We start from the raw sequence: 24300 nt of genomic DNA, 5'->3' as shown, positions 1-24300 counted from the left end.
ATTGAATATTTGTTTATCATGATTTGGTCTGCATTCATGTAAAGGGAGGAGGAGCATTTGGATTGTGGACACTATTCTTAACTGCACGTTTAGTTGTAGCTTAAACTTCCAGATAAAGTTGGTTTTTGACATATCAGGGCTTCCTTTCTGGGTGGAAATTTTTATATTTTGTTCCTACTTTTGGTTCTGATGTGAATTCATGATACCTTGAGCAGGTGGATCTATTGCATGCTGTGTTGTCTGAAAAAGAATATAAAGTGATTTTGGATTGTACATACATGAATTTATCTGAAGAGCCAACGCTTCCTCCTAGCTTTCGTGGTGGAAATTCCATTTCAAAGGATACTATTAGGCTTCTGGTTGATAAGGTTAACATGAACAGTCAACTTTTACTATCACAGACGGTTACAGTTGTTGCTGTTGTGGTCAATCACGCTTTACTAGAGCTGTGTTATGGCACTGACGAGGAATCCCCATTGGCTCATATTGCTGTAAGTTTCATTAAGACATTTGATATTGATAACTTTATACATACTATTTTTAACATGATATTCTGCATTAATATGTTTTATAGCACATCCTTAAGTTTTTCTCTTTAAGCTTGTAGTTATGCTTCCCCAAAGTTAATATTTTTAATTTATAACTCAGAATGATATTTGTTTGTTGCTTTTGCAGCTGGAAGGTCTTTGGGCTTCATATCGCATGACTTCGTTATCTGAAAAAGACCTCTATGTGACAATTCCCAAATTTTCCATTCTCGATGTCCGGCCTCACACAAAGCCTGAAATGCGTCTAATGCTTGGATCATCTTTTGATGCTTCCAAACAAATAGTTCCTGGAAAAATTCCTTTTTCCTTCAATAAAAGTAGTTCTTGGAGGATGAGCGATGAAGCGGGAACTGACATTGATTTGCCTATTTTGACAATGTTCTTGATGGATTACAGATGGCGTGTGTCATCTCAGTCATTTGTAATACGTGTGCAACAACCTCGGGTTCTTGTTGTGCCTGATTTTCTCCTTGCTGTGGCTGAATTTTTTGTGCCTTCTTTGGGGGCATTAACTGGAAGAGAGGAATGCATGGATCCGAAGAATGATCCCATTCGCAAAAACAATAGGATAGTTTTGATGGAACCTGTTTACAAGCAGACAGAAGATGTAGTACACCTCTCTCCATCTAAACAGTTAGTGGCAGATTGCATTGGCATTGATGAATTTATATATGATGGTTGTGGAAAGTGTATCTGTTTGAGTGTTGAAAAAGACGCAAAGGAATTGCGGAGTACAAATTTTCGACCAATTATTTTCATTGGACGTGGAAAGAGACTGCGGTTTGTCAATGTAAAAATTGAGGTAATATGCTTTCCGTTCTATTTGTAATTACGTGATACGTGTATGAGAGATTGGGGAGGTTAATGCTATGAATAGTGAAGAACAATATTTCAATATTGAAGTTTATAGTATTTACATCTAAACATGTCACTGAATGTTATTTGGGTAGCATAGATATGAGATTGATTTCCTGAAAAAGATATTTAAATTTTTTAATTGACTTGTGGATTTCGTTGGTGTGAATCGGAGATGAATTAAAATTTGAGTGAGTAATCTTCCTGCTGTCCATTTTAATATCTTTCTTAATGTTTTATTATGCCCTTGTTGTAGGAATGTCTGCCTGCTATAGCTGGTGTGTGACGAAATATGTACCTCTGCTATTTATTTAATTGAAGCAGACAATTCCTTGCCTCTACTTTGTAGTAATAAGACATCTGTGTTTTAAAACGAAATTATATGTTTTTCCTCTTTTGATTGGGTACTGAAAATAATTTTAGGAGCAGGTGAAGTAATAAACTAGAAGATCGGAGTGCTTTGCTCTTTTAGCTGGTGTTTGGTGCGTTTGGGTGGGGATGAATTCTAGAAATGTTGTTTGTCAATCTCTACTTTCATCTTGTTTTTTCACAGGCTTCTTAGTATGTTTCCTCTCATGGTTTTTTAGGGAGTTCTCTTATCTATTTTGAGGAAAGGTTTTGTTTGCGATGTCTCTACATTTCTTTCAATTCATGATTTATTTCCTTGGTTTGGAGGTCTTACTGCTGATCAAATATTTCATCCTTGACTTAGTTGGCTCTGCCTCTCGTCAAGTAGTGTAACAGGCGCTGGCAAGCAGAAGTGGTTTCCCACGGCTGATTGATAGGGAGATTGCTGATTGTTTTTAAAAACTGATTCTTGGTTCCCTTTATTGTTTTGTGGAATACAGTTGTTTTCTTGGCTTCCGTTCATTTGATTTCATTGCATTTTGTGTTGTTTGCCTTATTGGATCACACAAGGATAGTATTTGTTGCATGAGAAGTGAAAAAATATTATTTCCATTTTTTAACCATTGGAAACTGACGTGTTTATTTCTTATTGATTCTTTAGAATGGTTCTCTTTTAAGGAAGTATACATACCTGAGTAATGATAGCAGCTACTCCGTGTCTGTTGATGATCGTGTCAATATAGTGTTCCTGAATAATTCCTTATCCGGTGACAAGAGCATAGACCAAGATCTTCAATCAGCAGAGAGCTTGAATTCTACATATTCTCAATGCGACTCAAATGAAATTCAGAGTTTCACCTTTGAAACCCAGGTAGCGTAATCTTTCAGTTTCTTAAGAGTTAACATGCGTGGATGTTTGGTGCGTTCAAAAGTTCTGTTGACACTATGATTTCTTGATGTGTGTCCTTAAATACGTTGGAGATGGAAGAGAGATAAACAACCTATATATATCCCGACTCTTGGAAGGACTCCTTATGTTTACTCATAAATATCTATCACTTTGACCTTGTTATCTAACATGTGCCTTGTGGGTTAGCTTCCTAAACCTCCCCTAAGTGATGAAATATGGGATTATGGATAATTGGATTATCTTATGTTATCCTAGGACAATTAGGATTTATTGTTTTATTTGAGTTTAACTTGAATTTCAAATTTATATTATTTCTAAATATTAGATTTTCTTTATTTTAGAATAAAGATAAGACATGTAACATGATCTCTCCCTCCAGGAAAGTTATTTTGTCTTATCTTTTAGGATTTATTAGATTTAGATTAAATTTTATTATTTATGATTTTAATAATTATACCAAGGGCTCTGTAAATTGCCTTGAACTCTCAATTGTGAGACTCTTGGATGATATGGACAACAGTTTAGTTTTATCTCTGTTTTCCTACCTCTCCCTCATTTTATTTATATCTCCCTCCTTTCTTGCGCTCCCCCGCCCCTTCCCCCTCCCTGTATAACATCACCAAGTGAGATTTTTTCAGAGTAGCAGCTTCACCCTCAGATCTCTTTGCATATCTCCAAACCATCTTAAACAATTTTCTATCATTTTCTACTATTCTCTTACGGGCATGGATTTAAGAAATCCCAGGAAAATAAAATCATTACAAAGTCAGTTGCAGGGTAGAAAAACGGCACAGCTAGTATGAGACACCTCATAGCTGCTTAAAACAGAAAACAAGCGGCCTTTTTTTTTTGTGTCATTTTTAAAAACTTCTCCATTTTTTAAAGTAAAAAAAATTGGGTGAGTATTTTGTGTTTAACTGATTTCTTAAACTGTTCTTAGTTTTTTTTTTTTTAACTAGAAAATGGAGACAAATCAGAGTTGTTTTTGTTCTCGTTTTTTCTGGAAAGAATTTAGGTGGAAATATTATTTATAACATTTAAAAGCAAACTAATTGTTTCATTTGACCGTAGAAATTCCTTGAATAAATTACAAATGAGTTTTCAGTTTTTTTCAAAAGGTTTTCAAAATAGATTTTACCAAGCAGCTTTAATTTGTTTCCTTAACTTAAAACTGTTTTTTAATTCATGTCACCAAAAATAATTTTTCCTCATTTTGTTTTGATTTTCTTAAATAATTATTTGCACAACAATTTTTAAGAACAAAAAAGGAAAACACAATCAAGCAATATATTTTACTGTATAATTCGCACATAATTGGTACATGAATTATGGATGAGGGACAGAAGAATGAGGGAAATTTAAAACTTGTACTTGTTATGCTTCTGTTCACTTATGGCTATTTACTGTTGTTGTAAGGTTATATCTCCGGAGTTCACCTTCTATGATGGTACTAAATCTTTTCTGGATGATTCATCATATGGTGAGAAGCTTATTCGTGCGAAGTTGGACTTGAGCTTCATGTAAGTGCTGTCATTTTTCTGCTGTTATCTGTACATATAGTCACGTTAGATTTTTATATGAATAGATTCATATAATCGTTTCTGAACTCTGATCTTTGTCTTAACTCGTGTAATTTATGAATTATATTTTCTTAGGATAGACTAATTTCTCTCGAAGCTACTTGAGGTGAATACAGCTATATCTATGTCTATAACCTTGTCTCCAAATGAAAGTGAATTGGGAATGGGTTCCAGTTCCCACACGGTTGCAAATTTTTCTCGTTTCCTTAATTGGCTTTCTCTTGATCCATATGCAAATAAGTTATCAACATCTTGTGACAATTAAACTAACTATAAATTGAAGATGCAATGTGATTTTCTGAGTGTATTATCAAATCCGAATTCTATGATATATATACAAGTGAGATATAAGCTTAAAACTTTGATTTTAGAGATCTAAGCTTAAAACTTTGATTTTAAGTTCCATATTAAGTTTCTTAAAATCAGACTTAGTTGTGAAAAAAGACTAATCGAGATGGTAGTGCTTATCCAAAATAACACCCTGTATGGTAATTTTAGATGTAACCGAACAGTGATTAGATATTTTATTCTTTATAATTTGTATGTTCCCTAAAGCTGGGAATATTTGTTCATCTATCATAGCACAGTTATCATAAGTGAGTTAACTACATAAAATATGTTTTTCTGGGAATATTTTCGGGATCTCAAGTAGAGCAAATCCATATTGAACATTATCTCTTATCACATGCATCTTATGTTACCGAAGCCCTCCTGTGGATGGATCATTTTGAACATTTTGTAACTTTATTTATTTAAGAAGTTATCCCACTTATTGTGGAGGAATTGGTCATTCCTTATATAGTTCTTGTCAACCTAGATTTGTAATGCAATATCATTGACAAACCTTACTTCAACATACATGGTTCATCTAATTCAGTAATTTAACCAAAACAAATATAGATGGGCACCATCTTGGGATGCCCATACACATTATTCGTGCATGCTTGTTTTTCACTTCAATCTTGACTAACTCTTTCTTTTGTCTCCCTTTTTTATGTGCTTTGATTAAGTGGAAAGAAACATGTAAATGAACTTTTGATTTGACTTTCTTCCCTTATTATGAGCAGCTATGCCTCCAAAGAAAAAGACACTTGGATAAGAGCTCTGGTGAAGGATTTTACTGTTGAGGCTGGTTCTGGTCTTATCATTCTGGATCCAGTGGATATTTCAGGGGGATACACTTCTGCAAAGGACAAAACAAATATTTCATTAATATCAACTGACATATGTCTCCATCTTTCACTTAGTGCAATTTCTCTTATACTCAATCTGCAGAGTCAGGCATCTGCAGCGCTTAACTATGGAAATGCAACTCCCTTGGTTCCATGTACCAACTTTGATCGAATTTGGGTTTCTCAAAAAGGTTTTTTTCCCTCATTTATGTTAAATAGCTTGATGTCATTTCATTGTTCTGCGTTCAATTTGTTAGTCATGGATACCATGTGCCATGTAGCCAAGAACAGGTTCTTGATCCATAACCAACTATTCGATCATCCACTTTTTGCAGGAAACAATATTACATTTTGGAGGCCTCAAGCTCCAACAAATTATGTTGTATTAGGTGATTGTGTGACATCAAGGTATCTGCCATCTTGCCCTATTATTATACTGTCTTTGTTGTTCTTGATCTTAGCATCAATTTATAATCCATGCTGTAGAAAAATTGTTTTATCTGAATCAGTGCTAAAGTTGCATCAGAAACAAAATTATTTAAGTGGACAACTTAAGTTCTGATTACTGCCATTTCCGTGGGTGAAAAAGTTACTTTCTTTTTCTATTTTTGTTCAGGGGTGCTTGATCTCTTATATGATATCTATCGATATATGACTGTTTTTTGTCTAATAGTTCATAAATTATTTGATATGTTAATTAATTGCTATTGTATCATCTTCTCAGGCCAATACCCCCTTCACAGGCAGTAATGGCAGTGAGCAACACATATGGAAGAGTAAGAAAGCCAGTTCGTTTTCTTCTTATTGGTTCATTCACAAATAATCAAGGCCTTGGAGATGAGGGTTACACTGATGCTAGCAGTGATTGCTCTCTGTGGATGCCTGTTGCACCCCCAGGATACACAGCCCTTGGTTGTGTAGCACATTTAGGGAATCAACCGCCACCAAATCATGTTGTTTACTGCCTGCGTTCTGATCTTGTAACATCAACTTTGTATTCGGATTGCTTATTTATTTCTCCTGCCCATGTTGCCTCTCATTTTAGCATCTGGCGTCTTGATAATGTTATTGGGTCCTTCTTTGCCCATTCTTCAACTAGATGTCCTCCTGAAGATAGATGTTATGACCTAAGTCATCTGCTTCTCTGGAGCTCAAATCGGGCTCAGCCTTCTCCATTAGATGCAGTTTCAGATTTCAGTTCTTGTGATAGGGAAAATCAGCAAGCAATTCAAGGTGCAAATACATCTGGATGGGATATTTTGAGGTCCATGTCAAAAGCTACCAATTATATGTCTTCACCTAACTTTGAGAGAATTTGGTGGGACAAAGGTAGTGAGTTTCGTCGTTCGGTCTCGATATGGCGACCTGTTGCACGTCTTGGTTATGCTGTCTTGGGTGATTGCATCACTGAAGGGTGAGACCTATTTATCTTATAAGGCTTGTTTGATGACGTAATGGAGTTTGCCCAGTTCACTTTTTTTTTGCTGGCATTAATATCTTGTCATTTTTAATGCCTCACAGGCTTGAACCTCCTGCTCTGGGAATAATTTTCAAAAATGACAATCCTGATGTCTCTGCCAAACCTGTTCAGTTTACTAAAGTTGCGCATATCGTGGGGAAAGGAATCGAGGAAATTTTCTTCTGGTACCCTATAGCTCCTCCTGGTTATGTTTCTCTCGGATGTGTTGTCTCCAAGACAGATGAACCGCCATGTGCTGATCTGTTTTGCTGCCCAAGGATGGATCTTGTTAGCCAAGCAAACATCCATGAGGTTCCACTCTCAAGATCTTCAAGTTCAAGGGCACCCCATTGCTGGAGCATTTGGAAAGTAGAAAACCAGGTTAATGATAGCTTGCACTGCTCTAAAATAGCTCAAAAATTTTATCTAAAGTTTTTAAATGTTTTTTTTTTTAAAAAAAAAAAGATAAATGGTTTCATTGTTGTGATGTAAAGAACCCCCCCCCCCAAAAAAAAAAAAAAACCCACCCAGGCTAGGCGCATCCGTGCATGTTGATCTGATCTACATGCTCTGAGAGTTTATGTAATGCTTTTGTTGCATTTATCTCAAGAACGGTGTGTATTCCACTATCTCTGCAGGCTTGCACCTTCTTGGCTCGATCTGATCTCAAAAAGCCGTCAAGCCGATTAGCCTACATAATTGGTGACCCAATTAAGCCCAAGACGCAAGAAAACATAACTGCTGATGTGAGGCTAAGATTCTTGTCTCTGACAATTTTGGACAGCATATATGGAATGGCAGTACGTATCCTGTGCCTAGCCACCTGAAAACAATACTGATTTGTCTCAGTTTTATGATACCATTGAAAAATTGGACTATCATTTCAGATGACACCGCTGTTTGACACAACCATTACGAACTTAAAGCTTGCAACACAAGGTCGCCTAGAATCCATGAATGCAGTACTGATTTCTTCGATTGCTGCATCAACCTTCAATGCACAATTAGAGGCATGGGAGCCACTTGTGGAGCCATTTGATGGAATATTCAAGTAAGCCAGGATTTTTTTTTTTAAATTAATTGGACGTAAAATTATAGATCTGTAATAATTGTCTGATTTCTTTCTCCTATATTTATTTTGAGCTATCCTTTCCGGAATATGGAACCCAATTAAATACTCTTTCAAAATTGTTTAGGTTTGAAACTTATCATTCAAACGTAAACTTGCCATCTGGACTTGCAAAGAGAATTCGCATTGCTGCTACCAATATTCTGAATGTGAATATTAGTGCAGCAAATCTTGAGTCCTTTGTGGGATGCATTCTCTCATGGAGAAGACAGTTAGAGCTTGAACAGAAAGCATCTAAGCTAAAAGAGGTCAAATACTTACAACTTTTTATCCTTGTACCCTTTGAATTATGTGCTTGTGTAAAGCCTTACAAGCTCATTGGTTATGCAGGAGGCTGGTAATCTGCAAAGAAATGGGGGTGATGCAACTTTTTCTGCACTGGATGAGGATGATTTACAGACGGTTGTAGTAGAGAATAAACTTGGGTGTGATATCTATGTGAAAAAAGTTGAGCAAGATGTAGATATGGTCGACAAACTACATCATGGTGATTGTGCTTCTGTGTGGATTCCACCTCCAAGGTTTTCAGATAGGTTAAATGTTTCAGATGAATCAAGAGAGGCACGTTGTTATATTGCTGTTAAGATACTTGAGGCCAAGGTGATAAGCATTGAAATGATTTATCAAGTATTTTAATCACGATTCTCATCACCTGAAAAAATGAAATCAATTTGTTCAAATTTTGTTAGGGTTTACTTCTCATTGATGATGGAAACAGCCATAACTTCTTCTGTGCTTTGCGCCTTGTCGTGGATACCCAGGCAACTGAACAGCAAAAGTTGTTTCCCCAGAGTGCTAGAACTAAATGTGTGAAACCTACAGTTTCGGGAATTAAAGATCAGGTTGAAGGCACAGTAAAGTGGAATGAGCTCTTTATATTCGAAGTTCCTCGAAAGGTATTATGTGGATTATTTGACCCTGAAATGATCAGTTTTATGTTTGATAACTGAAAGAAACTTTAAAGATAATCTTGGACCAAAACAGTGCTCTAAATTCTAAACATTTGGGGCCTGTTTCTTGGGGCTTTTCTCATGAAAAAATCGCCTATTGTTTGAAAAAGAAAAATCACTTTTGAGAAATTTCAAAATGCTTAAGCTTTTAGAAGTAATCAGAATCTGAGAAAAATTAACCAGAAAAAGAAAAAAGCAGATTTCTGATTATTTTGAAGGTTACTTTGACTCTGAGTACTTTTGAAAATCAAATGTGATAGAAGAGAAAAATATTCATACGAATACATAGATATGCTACGATATCATAAACTTAAAAATCATGAAATAATAAATCATTTTTATGATTGGAGCCAAATGCAAAGTAATTTATGCTTTTTATAAAATCTCTGCACAATAAATCACGTTTCATAAAATTTCCAGACTATCTAAAAATCACTTATTTCTTAAGCTTAAACAAACAGGACTGATTTAAGAATTGCTTGCAAAAGTAGCTGTTGTAATTCTTGTTTATTGATAATTCATAAGGGAAATTTTTTTCATAGGATTTCCTAAAATCTAAATTTCATGTCCGAAGTTTAAATTTATTCTGAGTTACTGTTTATCTGGCATCTGTTACATTACTGTGGAGTTTGCTACCCATGACATTTCATTGACTAATTAATTTGGTTCAGGCCCCTGCTAAGATGGAAATAGAGGTCACAAATCTGGCTGCTAAAGCTGGAAAAGGTACATTACGGCCCCCCTCCAGAGCGACACTATTTAATTCAAGTTGAAGACACATGGATCTAGTTTCTCATTGATCAATCTACTTTCTTCCAACTTCCTCATTTCTATTTAAAGCTTATTACATAACTGTTAGTAAGGGAACAGTAAAATATCTTCTATTTTATGCATCTATGTTTTAACTAAGCATCTGAAATCCCCCCCCCCCTCTTGCTTGAATATGGAGAGTTCATTAATTCTTCAGATAAAATAGATATATACATCTTGAAAAAAAATCTAAGCAAACGCATTATTGAAATGATTCAAAAATATTGCTAATCCTGTCCCAGTGCTGCTGGACAGCAATCTGGAGATGGGAGTGTTGTTCGTTTTATGACTTTTTAACATTATTCATGGAGAAGACATTAAGAGGACACACTTAACTACATTATTTAGCAACATTTTAATGGTAGTTTTGTTATTTAGTATCTCTTTTAATATTATATTTTATTTAGGGAGAATTACAATCAGATCCTAAGGAAGGAATTTAATTACCCTAAAGTCTATCAACAAGTGAAGAGTAAGCAATGACAAGTTCTAGGTAGAAAATGACAACATGTTTAGGCTGGTCACTTGTCGTTGGGACTTTTTTGGCAATTGAATTTCTTTTTTGGGACCTCTTGGTAATTCTTCCTTTTATTTAATCTAGAAGATGTTCTTTTATTTGGCTTTTTATAATTATTATTTCATCATTCAGGTGAAGTTGTGAGTTCCCTGTCTTTTCCTGTCGGACATGATACAAATATGTTAAGGAAGGCCGCTTCTATGAAAATGGTTCATCATCCGTATGATGCTCAGAATATAACATCATATCCGCTCAGGAGAATGGTCAGTTGCTATGTTTCACATCATTTTTGTGGTGTTTGCCCTCTACATAGATAATTGGAATTCTGTTGCTAATCCATCGTTCATGGTTTTAGGTTCAACAAAACAATGTTGAAGACTTCCAGAATGGAAGCCTCTTTGTCTCAACATCTTCTGTTGAAAGAAATACAATTGCAAATCTTCAAAAAGATGCAATAAGTGAGAACGATGCTGATAGAGACACAGGATTTTGGGTAGGGCTTGGCCCTGAGGGTGAATGGAAAAGTGTACGGTCATTGCTTCCACTTTCTGTGGTTCCTAAATCCTTAGAAAATGAATTCTTTGCCATGGAAGTCGTCATGAAAAATGGCAAGAAACATGCTATATTCCGCAGTCTTGTTACAGTAGTGAATGATTCGGATGTTGCATTGAACATATCTACATGCCACTCATCTTTGAGTCTTGGAACTGATTACTCACGTGGTGTTAGCAGTAATATTAGTGCTGTTGAAGAGGTCTTTCAGAATCAGTATTATCACCCTACGTCTGGTTGGGGTAACAAATGGCCAACTCACCTTGGAAATGTTGGCCTCTGGAGTACAAGAGACTTCTCTCACACATCAAAGGTTGTATGTTTTTTCAAATTCTTAAATTACTTGAATTTCTATGGCTGCTATTATCATGTTTCTAATATTTTTCATTCTTGTCATTTTGAAGGACTTCTTTGAACCACCACTCCCTCCAGGGTGGAAATGGATGTCAGGGTGGACCATTGATAAAAGTCCATTTGTTGATAATGATGGCTGGACATATGGGTCTGACCTTGTATCCTTAAAGTGGCCTCCCACTTCCAAATTTTCAGCAAGAACAGCCTCTGATGTTATGCGTAGAAGGCGATGGGTTCGTTCGAGAAAAAATCTCTCTGCACAAGGAGTAGAGTCCATGCAGAGTGAAGCCACTATTGTGAATCCTGGTGCTGCTTCTGTTTTGTGTTGGCAAAGCACAACCAAAGGCTCTGATGAATGTTTACAAGTTCGACCTAGATTAGATGATCCTCAGTTTTTATATTCATGGGGCCATACAGTAGCTGTTGCTTCAAGTTCTATGTTTGGCAAAGACCAGCTCCTACTAAATGAAAGTTCTAAACAGAATTCTTTGATGCCCAACTGCTCCTTGAAACTAAATCAGCTTGAAAAAAAGGATGTACTTTTGTGCTGTTCTCCTAGTGGTGGAAATAAGTTGTTTTGGCTTAGCGTAGGAACAGATGCCTCAGTTCTTAATACCGAACTAAATGCACCAATATATGACTGGAAAATATCCGTCAATTCTCCTATGAAGTTGGAAAACCGGCTTCCCTGTCCTGCTGAGTTTAAAGTATGGGAAAAACCAAAGGAGGGAAAATTCATTGAGCGGCATCACAGTGTCATATCCTCTCGCCAAAGTGCACATATCTATTCAGCAGATATCCAGAGACCCTTGTATCTTACTCTGTCTGTGCAGGGAGGTTGGCTTATGGAAAAGGTGATGATTCAGCATTTATCTGCATATAGTTAAAACATGTGTTTAAGAAATATATATCTGGATTAATTGTGTTTGTATCTGGGGCTGATTCTCTTTTCTTGCTTGATTCAGGACCCTGTTCTTGTACTGGATCCTTCTTTTACCAACCACGTCGCATCGTTCTGGATGATTCACCAGCAAAGTAGAAGGTTTGTGATTAAATTTGAAAATGAAAAAAAAAAAATGAAATGTCAAATCAAGTTACCTTTCTGGAGAATGAATCGAGTTTGTTCGCAGAGGAGTGCAATACAAATAAGGAATGGATAGCAACATTTCTGCTTCTCAATCCCAATGATTAAGCAAGAAAATAATACAAAATATAGATTTTAATAAATCTGGGACAGAAAGTAAACAAAATATTTACAAAGATAAAAAAGGAAAATTAATGAAGGCGTATTAAATGAATATTATAATTAACATCTGGCCAATAGTCCTCACTATCTAGCTGAAGAACATTGGTTCCTGTAGTTGTGATACCATTCTGTCATGGACCAATGGTTTCTGAAAGCTCAATCTATTGAGAGAAACTCAAGAATGGTTGTATTAAAGCCTCTTATCACACCATCTCACATTAAAACCCTTTGAAATTGAAACTCTAGCCAGGCTTACCCCAGAATTCCTACCATTGAATTTTAATGTAATCACAAGATCGGGTGTGACATGCATGAGCATATATTCTATTGTTCAACATATTGGGGTTCCATCACCTATTACTGATCCTAATGTTGTTACTGTTAAAACTGATTTCTCATAGCATGTATTATGTAGTAGTGAAATATAATATCCTTTCAAAATGTATTTGATACGTATTTGTGTTGGCATTGATCAAAAAGTCAGCAGGGAGGTGTGGCAGATTTTTATTCATGCTATTTCTTAGTCTGATTTTTATTGCTGATGCTCATACCCAAGCTGTAAATTTATATGGTAGACTGTAGCTTCAGCACATGTAGAATCTTTGTTTTAGCATCAATCAACTCCTTAATCATCATATTGGCAGGAAATTGCGTGTGAGCATTGAATACGATATGGGTGCGACAAGTGTTGCCCCAAAGACTTTAAGGCTTTTTGTTCCCTATTGGATTGTCAATGAGTCATCTTTGGCTTTGGCATATCGTGTGGTGGAAGTAGAACCTTTGGAAAATACAGACATGGATTCTGTTTTACTCTCTAGGGCAGTGAAGTCTGCCAAAACAGCCTTGAAAAATCCTTTAAGTTCAATGGATAAAAGGCACTCTATTTCAAGGAGAAACCTTCAGGTACTTGAAGATATTGAAGACAGCAGCCCATTTCCTAGCATGCTTTCACCGCAAGATGATGCTGTTCGAAGTGGACTTACAGTCTTTCAATCTCAAAAAGATACTAGCCTGTCACCTCGGGTGGGCATTGCAGTTGCCATGAACCAGTCTGAAGTGTATAGCCCTGGGATTTCTCTCCTTGAGCTGGAAAACAAGGTGAGGGTGACACAAATGAACGATGCGATATATGATTACCATGTTTTTATTGGTGTTTAATATATGCTCATTTCTTATTCTTTTTTATTAAAATTCATTGGAATTTCTCAAGTTCATTTCATAGTGATGTTTCCTGAAACTTAATTTTGATAGGAGCGTATTGATGTCAAGGCTTTCGATTCAGATGGATCTTACTGCAAACTTTCAGCATTATTGAACATGACTTCTGACAGAACAAAGGTCGGAGAGCCTGTATTCTTACTTTTTCAGTTTTTTTGTTGGAGATTATCGGTTAGAACATTCCTAAGCCATTTCTTAAGGGTTAAGCTTTTCAAAATAAATTTGTTCAAGATACATTGAAGTCTTAAATAATGAGCCAAGAATTCAATCCTTGTTTTATTTTTCGTGGTCCACTTTATCACATGGCTATTACTTAATTCACTCCGATATGCTACTCATCTAGAAATATAACTGATATGCACTATATATGTAAGCTTTCATCATTGAATAAAGTTTAAGGACTTGAGACCCTAATTGCTCAGATGTTCATCAAAATTTGTCTGCGGAATTGGATTTTCTTGAGAAAGCTAAACAATGTCAGTTTGTTTGATGTCCAGGTGGTTCATTTCCAGCCACACACGCTGTTTATTAATAGGGCTGGATGTAGTCTATGCCTGCAGCAATGTAGTTCTGAGGCATCCATGTGGATTCATCCTACTGATTCTCCAAAATCCTTTTTGTGGCAGTCATCTGCCAAAGTGGAATTGTTGAAGGTGTGTTAATTTTTGTTATTGTATGTTAGCTTGATATGCATATGGCGTCTTATATATACCTTATGATGGACCGTATATTCTTTCAGCTGTGCATGGAAGGATACCAATGGAGTGCACCATTTAGTGTGGACAATGAAGGTGAGATGCGCATTAACTTGAAAAAAAAAGTTGGAGATGGCCAAATGCAATTAAGAGTACTAGTAAGAAGTGGTGCCAAGCGGTCACGTTCTGAAGTTATATTTCGTCCAAATTCATTATCAAGTCCCTACAGGTTCTTGTTCTCTCAATTTCCTTATCACAATGTTCCTTCCATTTTTTTTTTGGTTTTACTACCTTGACATTGGATATGAAAAGAAAATGAAAAATTCCGTACTTTTTTGATTCAAGCTCGTGGAGTTATTCTTTCTGGAAAAAACCTCATACCTGCATCAAATCCGTGTCATTTCCAACCCCCTTCCCCCAAGAAAGGAAAGGCAATCACCTCTCTGGATTTAACTTGTCTGAATGTTTCCTCGTTAATCCTCAAAGCAGAGATGGAATATCATCAGACTCTTTATGCTGTCACATGACGTACTCTGTTAAACACTAATAATAGGGAATGAGGGAGAAAGAGAGGGAAATTGGGCGGAACAGAGGGAAAACAAGAGAAACAGAGGGAGAGAGGGAGATGAAAGAGAAAGAGAGAGCAGGGCAATGCACTAATTCATATTCAAATTGACCATAATCTGAGTTACAAGGTGGTGTTTACATCTGTTTATAGGCAGTACAATGATTCTGTTAGATAATAATCAACTGCCTCCTATAACTACCCTTTATTCTGTTAGATAATCATCATCATCATCATCATCCCATTAGCATCCCATCACCACCACCATCACGATCATCACTCCTTGGAAAAATGAGGAAACCTTGTTAGGTGTCTAATCATGAAAAGGAAATAGTTACAAAATGTTTAAATCCTGAAGAGTTGACGGAGGATGTTTTCTGCTTTTTCTAGTTTTAAGGATGCTGTTATCAATGACTATTTGTTTCATTTGTCTTGGATATTTTGACTTCTGGCAGCAACAATCCTTAAATTTTGTGGTCTGGTGACCGGATTTCACAGTATCAATTCAATGTTGGTTATTGCGTTTCGTGTTTCTTGATTTGATCTCATCTTAAATGTCCATCATTTATTTATATTATCTTGATTTTGTGAGGATCCCATGGCTGACCTGTAGCCATGGCCTCTGTTAAAATCTGTTCTGCCGTTTGAATGGAATTCGAGAAGAATTCTGGCAATTTTCTTCTATTTTCCTTCATGCCTTATTTGTTAACTCATACAAATTGAAGTGTTAGACGCACACATTTTAACAATGGGAGAAGTTAGTTTTCTGTCTCTCATCACTTCTACTTATTCTCATAATGATCTGTATTTGGCTATCATTTGTCATCTGTCTTACCATTATAAATGTTCATAGACTTTATACTTCGTATGCTAATTAACTTTTGACCCACAGGATTGAGAATCATTCGATGTTCTTGCCCATTTGCTTTCGTCAAGTTGATGGTACCAGTGATTCTTGGCAGCTGCTTCTTCCAAATGCTGCTGCTTCGTTTCTGTGGGAAGATGTTGGGAGAAGACGTTTGTTGGAGCTCTTAGTAGATGGAACTGACACATTGAAATCACTGAAGTATGATATTGATCAAATTTCTGATAATCAGCCTATCCATGTAACTGATGAATTGAACAGAGCCTTGTGTGTTACCATTGTAAAGGAAGAGAAAATCAGTGTTGTCAAGATCAGTGATTGGATGCCAGAAACTGAACCTACAGGGGTTCTGAGTGGAAAATCTTTGTCATCAATGTCTCAGATCTATAAAAGTGATTCTCAGAAGCAACAATCCCTGTCTGTTGCAGATTGTGAATTCCACATATTTTTTGAGCTTGCTGAGCTTGGAATATCTGTTATTGATCATACACCCGAGGAAATATTATACCTATCTATTCAGAATCTCGTTCTAGCATATTCAACTGGTCTGGGCTCTGGAATCAATAGGTAGGATTTTTGCGTTTAGTTTATTATTGTACGTCCTAGAAGCTGATTATTTGTCTTGCGCGGGGATATCTGGTGAAAATACTGTTCAAACCCACTCATCAATCAATATGACTAAGACGCTCGCTTTGGAATCATAGTTTCAAGATCTAAGAATTATTCCTTTTTGTAATAGTTGTCCATAGATACTCAATATTGAATATGCAATTTGTGTTTTCTTGTGTTTCAGGTTTAAACTCAGAATGCGTGGCTTACAGGTGGACAACCAGCTGCCATTAACTCCAATGCCAGTTCTCTTCCGTCCACAAAGACTAGTGGCAGAATCTGACTATATCCTAAAATTCTCCATGACAATGCAGTCAAATGGATCGCTGGATCTCTGTGTCTATCCATATATTGGTCTTCATGTGAGTGACCTTAAAATTCCAAGTCTTACCCTGTAAAAAGCATGTCAATATTTTGTTAATGAATGATGAGACTTTGATTTTAACCCCCCAAAAAGAGATTCATGAGAGTTTGATTCGTTTCATATCATGCTTATCTGTTGACTGGTTCCTGGTAAGCAGGGCCTGGAGAATTCGGCTTCCTTTTTGATAAACATTCATGAACCTATTATTTGGCGCCTTCATGAAATGATCCAGCAGGTGAAGCTCAGTAGGCTGTATGATTCTCAAACCACGGCTGCTTCAGTTGATCCGATAATTCAAATTGGGTATGCAAAAGTTTTATTTTCTCGGGGATTTGTGGTTGTGTTTATCTCTTTGAAATTTGACATGATAGAAGTTGGAATTTCAGTGTGCTCAATATCTCAGAAGTTCGGTTAAAGGTGTCTATGGCTATGTCACCCAGTCAAAGGCCAAGGGGTGTGCTTGGGTTCTGGGCATCTTTAATGACTGCTCTGGGGAACACAGAAAATATGTCTGTAAGTATTTAATTGCTTTCCAGAAGTTTCGTTGATTTGAAGAATTGGCTGCTCTGCTAGTAGAGTAGTAGTCTGATGTCAAGCCATGTTTTGATACCCGCAAAAAAACGGGGGTCATTCCGTCAATACCTCAAAAAGTTTTCATCATATTTCTTTCTGAATTCTGGTTGCACTACAAGGAACTATTTTCTTAGTTTGCTTAACCACTTTGCATGGAGGAACCCTGGTTTAGAGGGGTTCGCCATTTGCCTTCCTCACTCCAAGGGAGATTAGTCTCTTGCTACCAACAAAGGAAACTCCTGTCCCACCAAAAATTCTTAACCTGGCTAAATGATCATAATCCTTTTATGATTCCATGAGTAACAGCTTGTTTGATCAAGAAACAATAGGAAAATATCAAAATAATTCAATACTTTATTGCCCCTTATCTTCAGTTTAGCCTCTGCATATATACTTAGAAATGCTGAGGATTCTAAGAAAACAAATCTTGGGATGCTATGCCTTCTTTTCATTCTGTCTTAAATTTGAGGGAGAGACTAATACAATAGTGCTAATCCAATCAAATATCTACTCCTTAATCAGGTCAGGATTAATCCAAAGTTTCATGAGAACGTGTGCATGAGGCAGAGTTCTATGATTAGCATGGCTATCTCAAATATCCGGAAGGATCTTCTGGGGCAACCACTTCAGCTTCTGTCAGGTGTTGATATCTTGGGTAATGCAAGCAGTGCACTTGGACATATGAGTAAAGGTGTGGCTGCACTATCAATGGACAAGAAGTTTATCCAAAGTCGTCAGAGACAGGTTTGTTTAAAGATTGTCCTCCTTATTCTGCAGTGATATTTCCTGGATTTTCTCATTAATCTGATAGATATTATTCATAGAACCCTAACCTTTAAATAAATACATTACACCTATAAGCTAGCTCGCGTCCTTTTTAAAATGCATTTTCAGTGTCGGTGTGGGAACATCCTGTGTTTATGGCTGCTGTAATCATTGCAGTTATTGAGTAACCCCTCCTTTTAGGGATTGATTTGTTGTAATCTTCTGATTTTAGGCAGTCTATTGTAATCTCCTAACTTCTAGGTATTTTTTTCCCCTTTATTTGGTAGTTTCCCAGTATAGCTGCTCTTGGCCGTGTAGAGACCGGATTTGGCTTCTCTCCTCTACGCTTCCCATCCACTTCCCCTCCACTACTCATCTTGATTGTTGGATTGAAGTTTGAGCAGTCCGATTTAAAGTTTTCCAAAATTACTAATAAAATGTCAAATTATTAAAAAAAATAAACAAACAATTTCAAACTGCTAAACTTTATTCATAATAGTTTAAAATTGCAATAAAAAATATTTTAAAAAATTTAAAAACATTAAATCTGAACCATTAAATTTCAATGTAACTGTCAAGATGGCTAGCGGAGGGGAAGTGGATGAAAATGGCGGAAGAGAGAAGCCAAGTTCATAGATACCCGGGTAATACACTTCCATCAGTATAATACAATCCTCTTTTTGTCAGGTGGAAATGGTTCAGCCATTGAACAATTTGATAAACCAACAATCATTTTGCATGGTAGTCACTTTTTAATTATAGTAATCCTGCCTCATGATACCCCTTTAAAAATGGAAAGAGACAGTGATGGATATCAGAATCTATTTTCATTGCTCGGTACTCTTTTGTGTCTATGTGTGTGTGTGTGAGAGAGAGAGAGTATTTTATATTTTCATATTATAATAACCTTAAATTTGGGAAAAATAATATATATCTAATTTGAACCCCAATGATTGCATGAATTATGAATAAGATAGAGTCAAGTTCCCATACTCGAATGGTGCATGATGAGCGTCCTGTAAAAGAAAATTGTTAAATAAACTGATTGACACAAAAGATTACCATACTGTATCAAGAAAAGGTCTTAGAATGGTTCTTTTAATTAAAATTTAACACTTCACCTCATGTTGAAAGAAACTGGACTGTTCGTTTGTGGCCAACATACAACTGCTGGGGTGGAGAACTTTACTTTAGCCACTTATCTTAAAAGTTGAGGTTTTTGAGCTTCAGCATGGGAGTAGTTCATAGTCATAACATAAACTGATTCATGTGATTTGCTTGCCATAGCCGGTGCTGGTGACTTTTTTAATTACTGATTTTTCTTATGACGTGTTTTACTTTTATAGGATCTTGATACATATGTTCCATTTGACAGGAAACCAAAGGTGTGGGGGATTTCGGTGATGTCATCAGAGACGGAGGTGGGGCATTAGCTAAAGGTTTATTCAGAGGAGTAACTGGCATATTAACAAAGCCTCTTGAAGGCGCTAAAACTTCTGGTGTTGAAGGTTTTGTTCAAGGCGTTGGGAAGGGAATTATTGGTGCAGCTGCACAGCCAGTGAGTGGAGTTTTGGATCTTCTGTCAAAAACAACCGAAGGTGCCAATGCTATGAGAATGAAAATTGCAGCTGCTATCACATCTGATGAACAGCTTCTCCGGAGGAGACTGCCTCGGGTAATAAGTGGTGATAATTTGCTTCAACTATATGATGAGTACAAAGCTCAAGGACAGGTATCAGTCGCTCAGTTTGCAATAGATCACAGATGTAAAGTGATTTTATTGTGTAGACATGAATTTGTAGATATTGAGGTGACAGTGGTATGGATTAAAACTAAATCAAGATATCAAATGAATCCTGACACTTGTTTGAATCCAACTTTATGATGGTTCGCTTCCCCCCCCCCCCCTCCCAGTAGTGATAGGAATGTTTTGCTTGCATATATCACTTCTAAAATGTACAAATTATTTCACTAATGTTAAGCAAACTGGCTGAAGGTTCAGCTTCTGTCAGATTATGTCACTGAGGATCCGGCTGAAGACTAGAACTTGTTAAGTTGTTATTCATTAGAGAATCTGGTTCAATCCCTCTTTTTGCCCGGTTAACTGGCCATTGCTGATGTGGGTTCAGACTGCAGAACAGAAAATCAACCATTGCATTTTTATCAGCCTTTGAAATTTATACCCATGCACTTTTTATCACGTTCTAACACCCCATTACCTTACTTGTTCCCTCAGAATCAGAAGTGAACAAACCCTGTTCTATTGGGACGAGGCCCATGAAGGCTTATGACCAAAAGAATGAGGAGAGAGTGTGAGAGAAAGGAGGGACTGTTGTCAATTGTAATGATTAGTTCCAGCCTAACTACCTCAGTGCAAGGATTGCAAGGGTGTGGGGATTAGAGAAAGTTGTTGGGTAGTATTCAAGATGAAGAGCAGAGAGGAGAAGGCAAGAAGAAAATTAGTAAATTTCTGTGTAGAGTTTTTGGGCTCCAAATGCTAGGGAATGTTTTGTTCTTTCTTCTTTCTATTGTGAGTACTGGTTTTTGGACATTCTTACATTAATTAATACAAGTGTCAGAATTATCCATCAGAAGTTTGCTGATTTTATCACAATTACCATAAAATTTAGTCAAGACGGCCATAATTTTCTTACTTGACCACCTGTTATACTTAGATCTCAGATACTGGATCCCATAACATATATCTCAAGCAGCCCGTTAGTGAACTTGCATCCATGGATGGCCATTCCAATGAAACGTTTTTCTGTATAAATTTCTCTTTGCATTAATGCAATTATCTCTAGCTTGCCTGATGTAATTTCTTCCTGTGGACTCTTGCATGTTTTTGCATTCTTTTAAGGTTTATTCATTTTTATAGATGATGACTATCGTCATATTTTTGTTTTGAAGGTTATATTGCAGCTTGCAGAATCAGGTTCATTTTTTGGTCAGGTTGATCTTTTCAGAGTTCGTGGAAAGTTTGCGCTATCGGATGCCTATGAAGACCACTTTCTGCTTCCAAAAGGGAAAATCCTTATGGTCACTCATCGGAGAGTCATACTATTGCAAGTAAGTATTCATTATTGAGAATGACGGATAATGAGTCATATTCTCCTGTGCGCTGTTACTGAGGAAACTTTTTGTCAATATCAGCAACCTTCCAATATTATTGGTCAGAGGAAGTTCAGCCCTGCAAAGGATCCTTGCTCGATATTGTGGGATGTACTCTGGGATGACCTCGGGACAATGGAATTGACAAATGGAAAGAAAGACAGCCCAAAAGCTCCCCCTTCACGGCTCATTTTATATTTGAATTCATCATTGGATTCGAAAGAAAATATTCGCACTATAAAATGTCATAGTGAATCCAAGCAAGCTCTTGAAGTTTATCTTGCAATCGAACATGCAATGAACACTTATGGCCCAAATTCGTCAAAGGTACCATCTTGTATTTTGCCTTATTATTCATTTGTACAATATCTAGTTATTATTTGCAACCAAAAAATAAATGACAAACTTCATTTAGAACTCCATGTCATGCAGCTTTCAGTGAAGATGGATATTTCCTTTCTGAAACTCTATTCAGTTTAAGAATAAATAGTATTTGCTCTGTTCTACTCCTGTTCTTTACTTTTTATTTTCTTTTCTACCTTTTTAAAGTGACCTTTTAATGGTGGATTCCTTGGTGCACAATAAAGAATCAAGTGCGTCTATGTGATTAATGACATTTTTGCACAACTCTATAACATGCTGCAACATTTGATTGACGACGGTTTTGTAATTTGCTGGTAATATACTTCACTATTGTATTGGCCCTTGGCTACTAACGGTGACAATGTCATTACCACCATCATAAGTAGAGAAGATGTTGTGATAGTTTTAACAAGGTAATTAGGTAAATAGAAAGTAGTGGTCTATAAATGGGGTACGGGAAGTTGTATTGAGGTTGTTGATTGAATGCATATCTTTACTCTATTCGCTCTCTCTCTTTTTACCTCTAATTCTGTTTACCTCTAACAGCACCGGTGCTCTGTAACGAAACCTTGTTAAATATGTTTTCGAGTCTACCTGGTTATGGCCTAACGGTATGATAACTTCCTTATTGCAGGGAGTAGTTAAAAAAATAGTGGCAAAGCCATATTCCCCATGTACTGACAGCCCCAGTGGTGATTTCGTACCTAAAGACGGGGTTTGCTCCATGTCCCCTCAAATGATGCCTGGGTCAGTTCTCCTTGCTTCAACTTTCGGAAGCTGTACTAAGCAGTTGGAGTGAGTGTTCATTGGACATCAATCGCCATATCAACAACTGCTCCGTTTGATCCTCAATCCAGGCCCACTTGCCTCCAGTCCGAAAGGTACCGTTGTATCTTACTTTCCTCACAAGTTCTTATTCCTTCTTATTTCTTCTTATCTTGGGGCTGAGGAAACTGGGTGGTAGAAACTTGGAACAAATTACGATTTAACCCGCTGCCGTTTTTCTCCAAAGATATTGCTACGGCAACACTCCCTAATGTCTTGGTTATAATGTTTACAGAACATTTTCGTCAAAGAAACCTCAGGTGATAATTGAACACGGGAGTATGTTCTAATAAGTAATAACGTACTGCTTTTAAACTTGACGAAATTTACGCAGCTGTACATATCTCCGTTTGAACGATGAAATGGATATGATCAATCACTTGGGACAAGTAGATTACTTTGGAAGCACTCTTAGGCATGGGAATTGTAGATGTTTCACCTTTTGAGATGCACGACATTTTGTTATGTAAAGCATATCTGTTATCAATGTTTTCACATTTTTAGTCGTTAACCATTTGCAAATGTCTTAACATGTTCATACAATTCTGTTGGGAGGATTATAATGATATTAGTATTTTAATCTCTGGATTCGTGTTTCTAATTGATAATTAATTACAGGTCGGGCTGAGCAAACTAGTTCGAACTTGCTAATGGGCATATTTGATATCCTGAGACGGGGAAATCCATTAAAAGGCCGTTTCCTTTACGACCTTACATTAATTTGGTATCCCCCAATTTTTTCCCGCCACCTATCTTCTGCGATTAATAGATTTTACTGTCTAAGCATTCTTTTTATGTACACCAATTGTTCTGGTGTGCGTGTGTGTGTGTGTGTGTGTATATATATATGGTTATCAAAATCATTTCACTTTGTACATATACAATATCACAGCGAGATGGACGCTATTTATATAATTGTCCTTCTCTATTGATTTTTATTATTGATACTGTAGAGAGAGGCGATGTTATTATGCTCGAGTTCTGTTATTGTGTAGTGCGAATTAAATGATCACCACTAAGTTTTCTTCTGTTTCCGCTGTCTTGAGAATATGGAATTGCGCGTTTCGAATGGCTATAATAAAGTATGCGGACAATAATCTCTTTTAATCACTGCTTCATACGACTAAAAGATCCGCGGAATCCGACTAATGATTAACTCATATATCGTTGATGTTAATGAAAAGATAACTTTGAAAATATACAATTATAACTTCAACAATGTTTGATTTCTTCCGTTAAAAAGGGGTCTAATTTAAAGTTATCATAATAAATATAGTTCGGAAGTTGATTTCTTCTAGTCCACATGCTCTCGAAATTAAATAATTTGCTGTTATAATGAATGACAATTGTATAAATATAATTACTTTTCTAAGCTTAGAAAAATTCCAATTTATTTATTGTTTTATGTTTGGATATAATGTTTTAGAGGTGATTGTGGTGACATGTAAAAGTTGCTTTTGTGGAGATAACAGTGTTTTAGAAAGGGAGGTTAAGTGAAGCCAATTTAGGGTGTGTTTGGGTGACACCCCAAACCATGGTTTGGGGACCCAAACCATGGTTTGGGGAATAATTTACCCAAACACCCCCTCCAAAATCCAAAACCATGGTTTTGACTCTAAAACCATGGTTTTGGAAAAAGCAAAATTTTTTTGCTTTTGGAGAAAGAAGGGAGAGTGTGAGGGCCTATATGATATGTATCTTGTTATTTTTTTTATAAATATATTTAATCTTATATTTTATAAATATATATACACATTAATTATTTATTAATTATATTATCTTATGTATTATTAATTATGTTGGTAAAAAACATATTATTAACAATTTTATTCCTTCAAATTAAAATATATCATAAAATATATTTTTTCTGTAATTATCATATTAACTTATGTCTTTTTTTTAGTAATTTGTATATAT

At 36.3% G+C, this 24300-nt stretch overlaps 1 protein-coding gene across 1 annotated transcript; it reads left to right on the top strand.

Annotated features, from left to right (window-relative positions):
* Window positions 1–212: 212 nt before the first annotated feature.
* Window positions 213–23409, top strand: LOC114747440 (uncharacterized; the record flags this gene model as incomplete). The annotated part of the gene is made up of 32 exons (XM_028935771.1): window positions 213–491; window positions 676–1350; window positions 2413–2622; window positions 4078–4181; window positions 5309–5604; window positions 5749–5821; window positions 6138–6827; window positions 6935–7253; window positions 7511–7672; window positions 7760–7923; window positions 8069–8249; window positions 8332–8601; window positions 8691–8897; window positions 9623–9677; window positions 10411–10541; window positions 10634–11143; window positions 11235–12038; window positions 12150–12226; window positions 13075–13528; window positions 13682–13768; window positions 14146–14301; window positions 14388–14572; window positions 15801–16340; window positions 16567–16744; window positions 16904–17049; window positions 17133–17259; window positions 17842–18063; window positions 19460–19816; window positions 20995–21153; window positions 21238–21522; window positions 22193–22439; window positions 23002–23409. Coding segments are annotated over 31 exons (8268 nt in total), but the record flags the coding sequence as incomplete, so codon positions are not given.
* Between the last annotated feature and the right edge of the window lie 891 nt (window positions 23410–24300).

This window comes from Neltuma alba, unplaced genomic scaffold, assembly GCF_004799145.2.
Source record: "Neltuma alba isolate B1F8T4 unplaced genomic scaffold, ASM479914v2 tig00005310_pilon, whole genome shotgun sequence".
Classification (NCBI taxonomy): Eukaryota; Viridiplantae; Streptophyta; class Magnoliopsida; order Fabales; family Fabaceae; genus Neltuma; species Neltuma alba.
The sequence above is the reverse complement of the archived record's forward strand: the minus strand, read 5'-3'. Positions and strand labels throughout refer to the sequence as shown.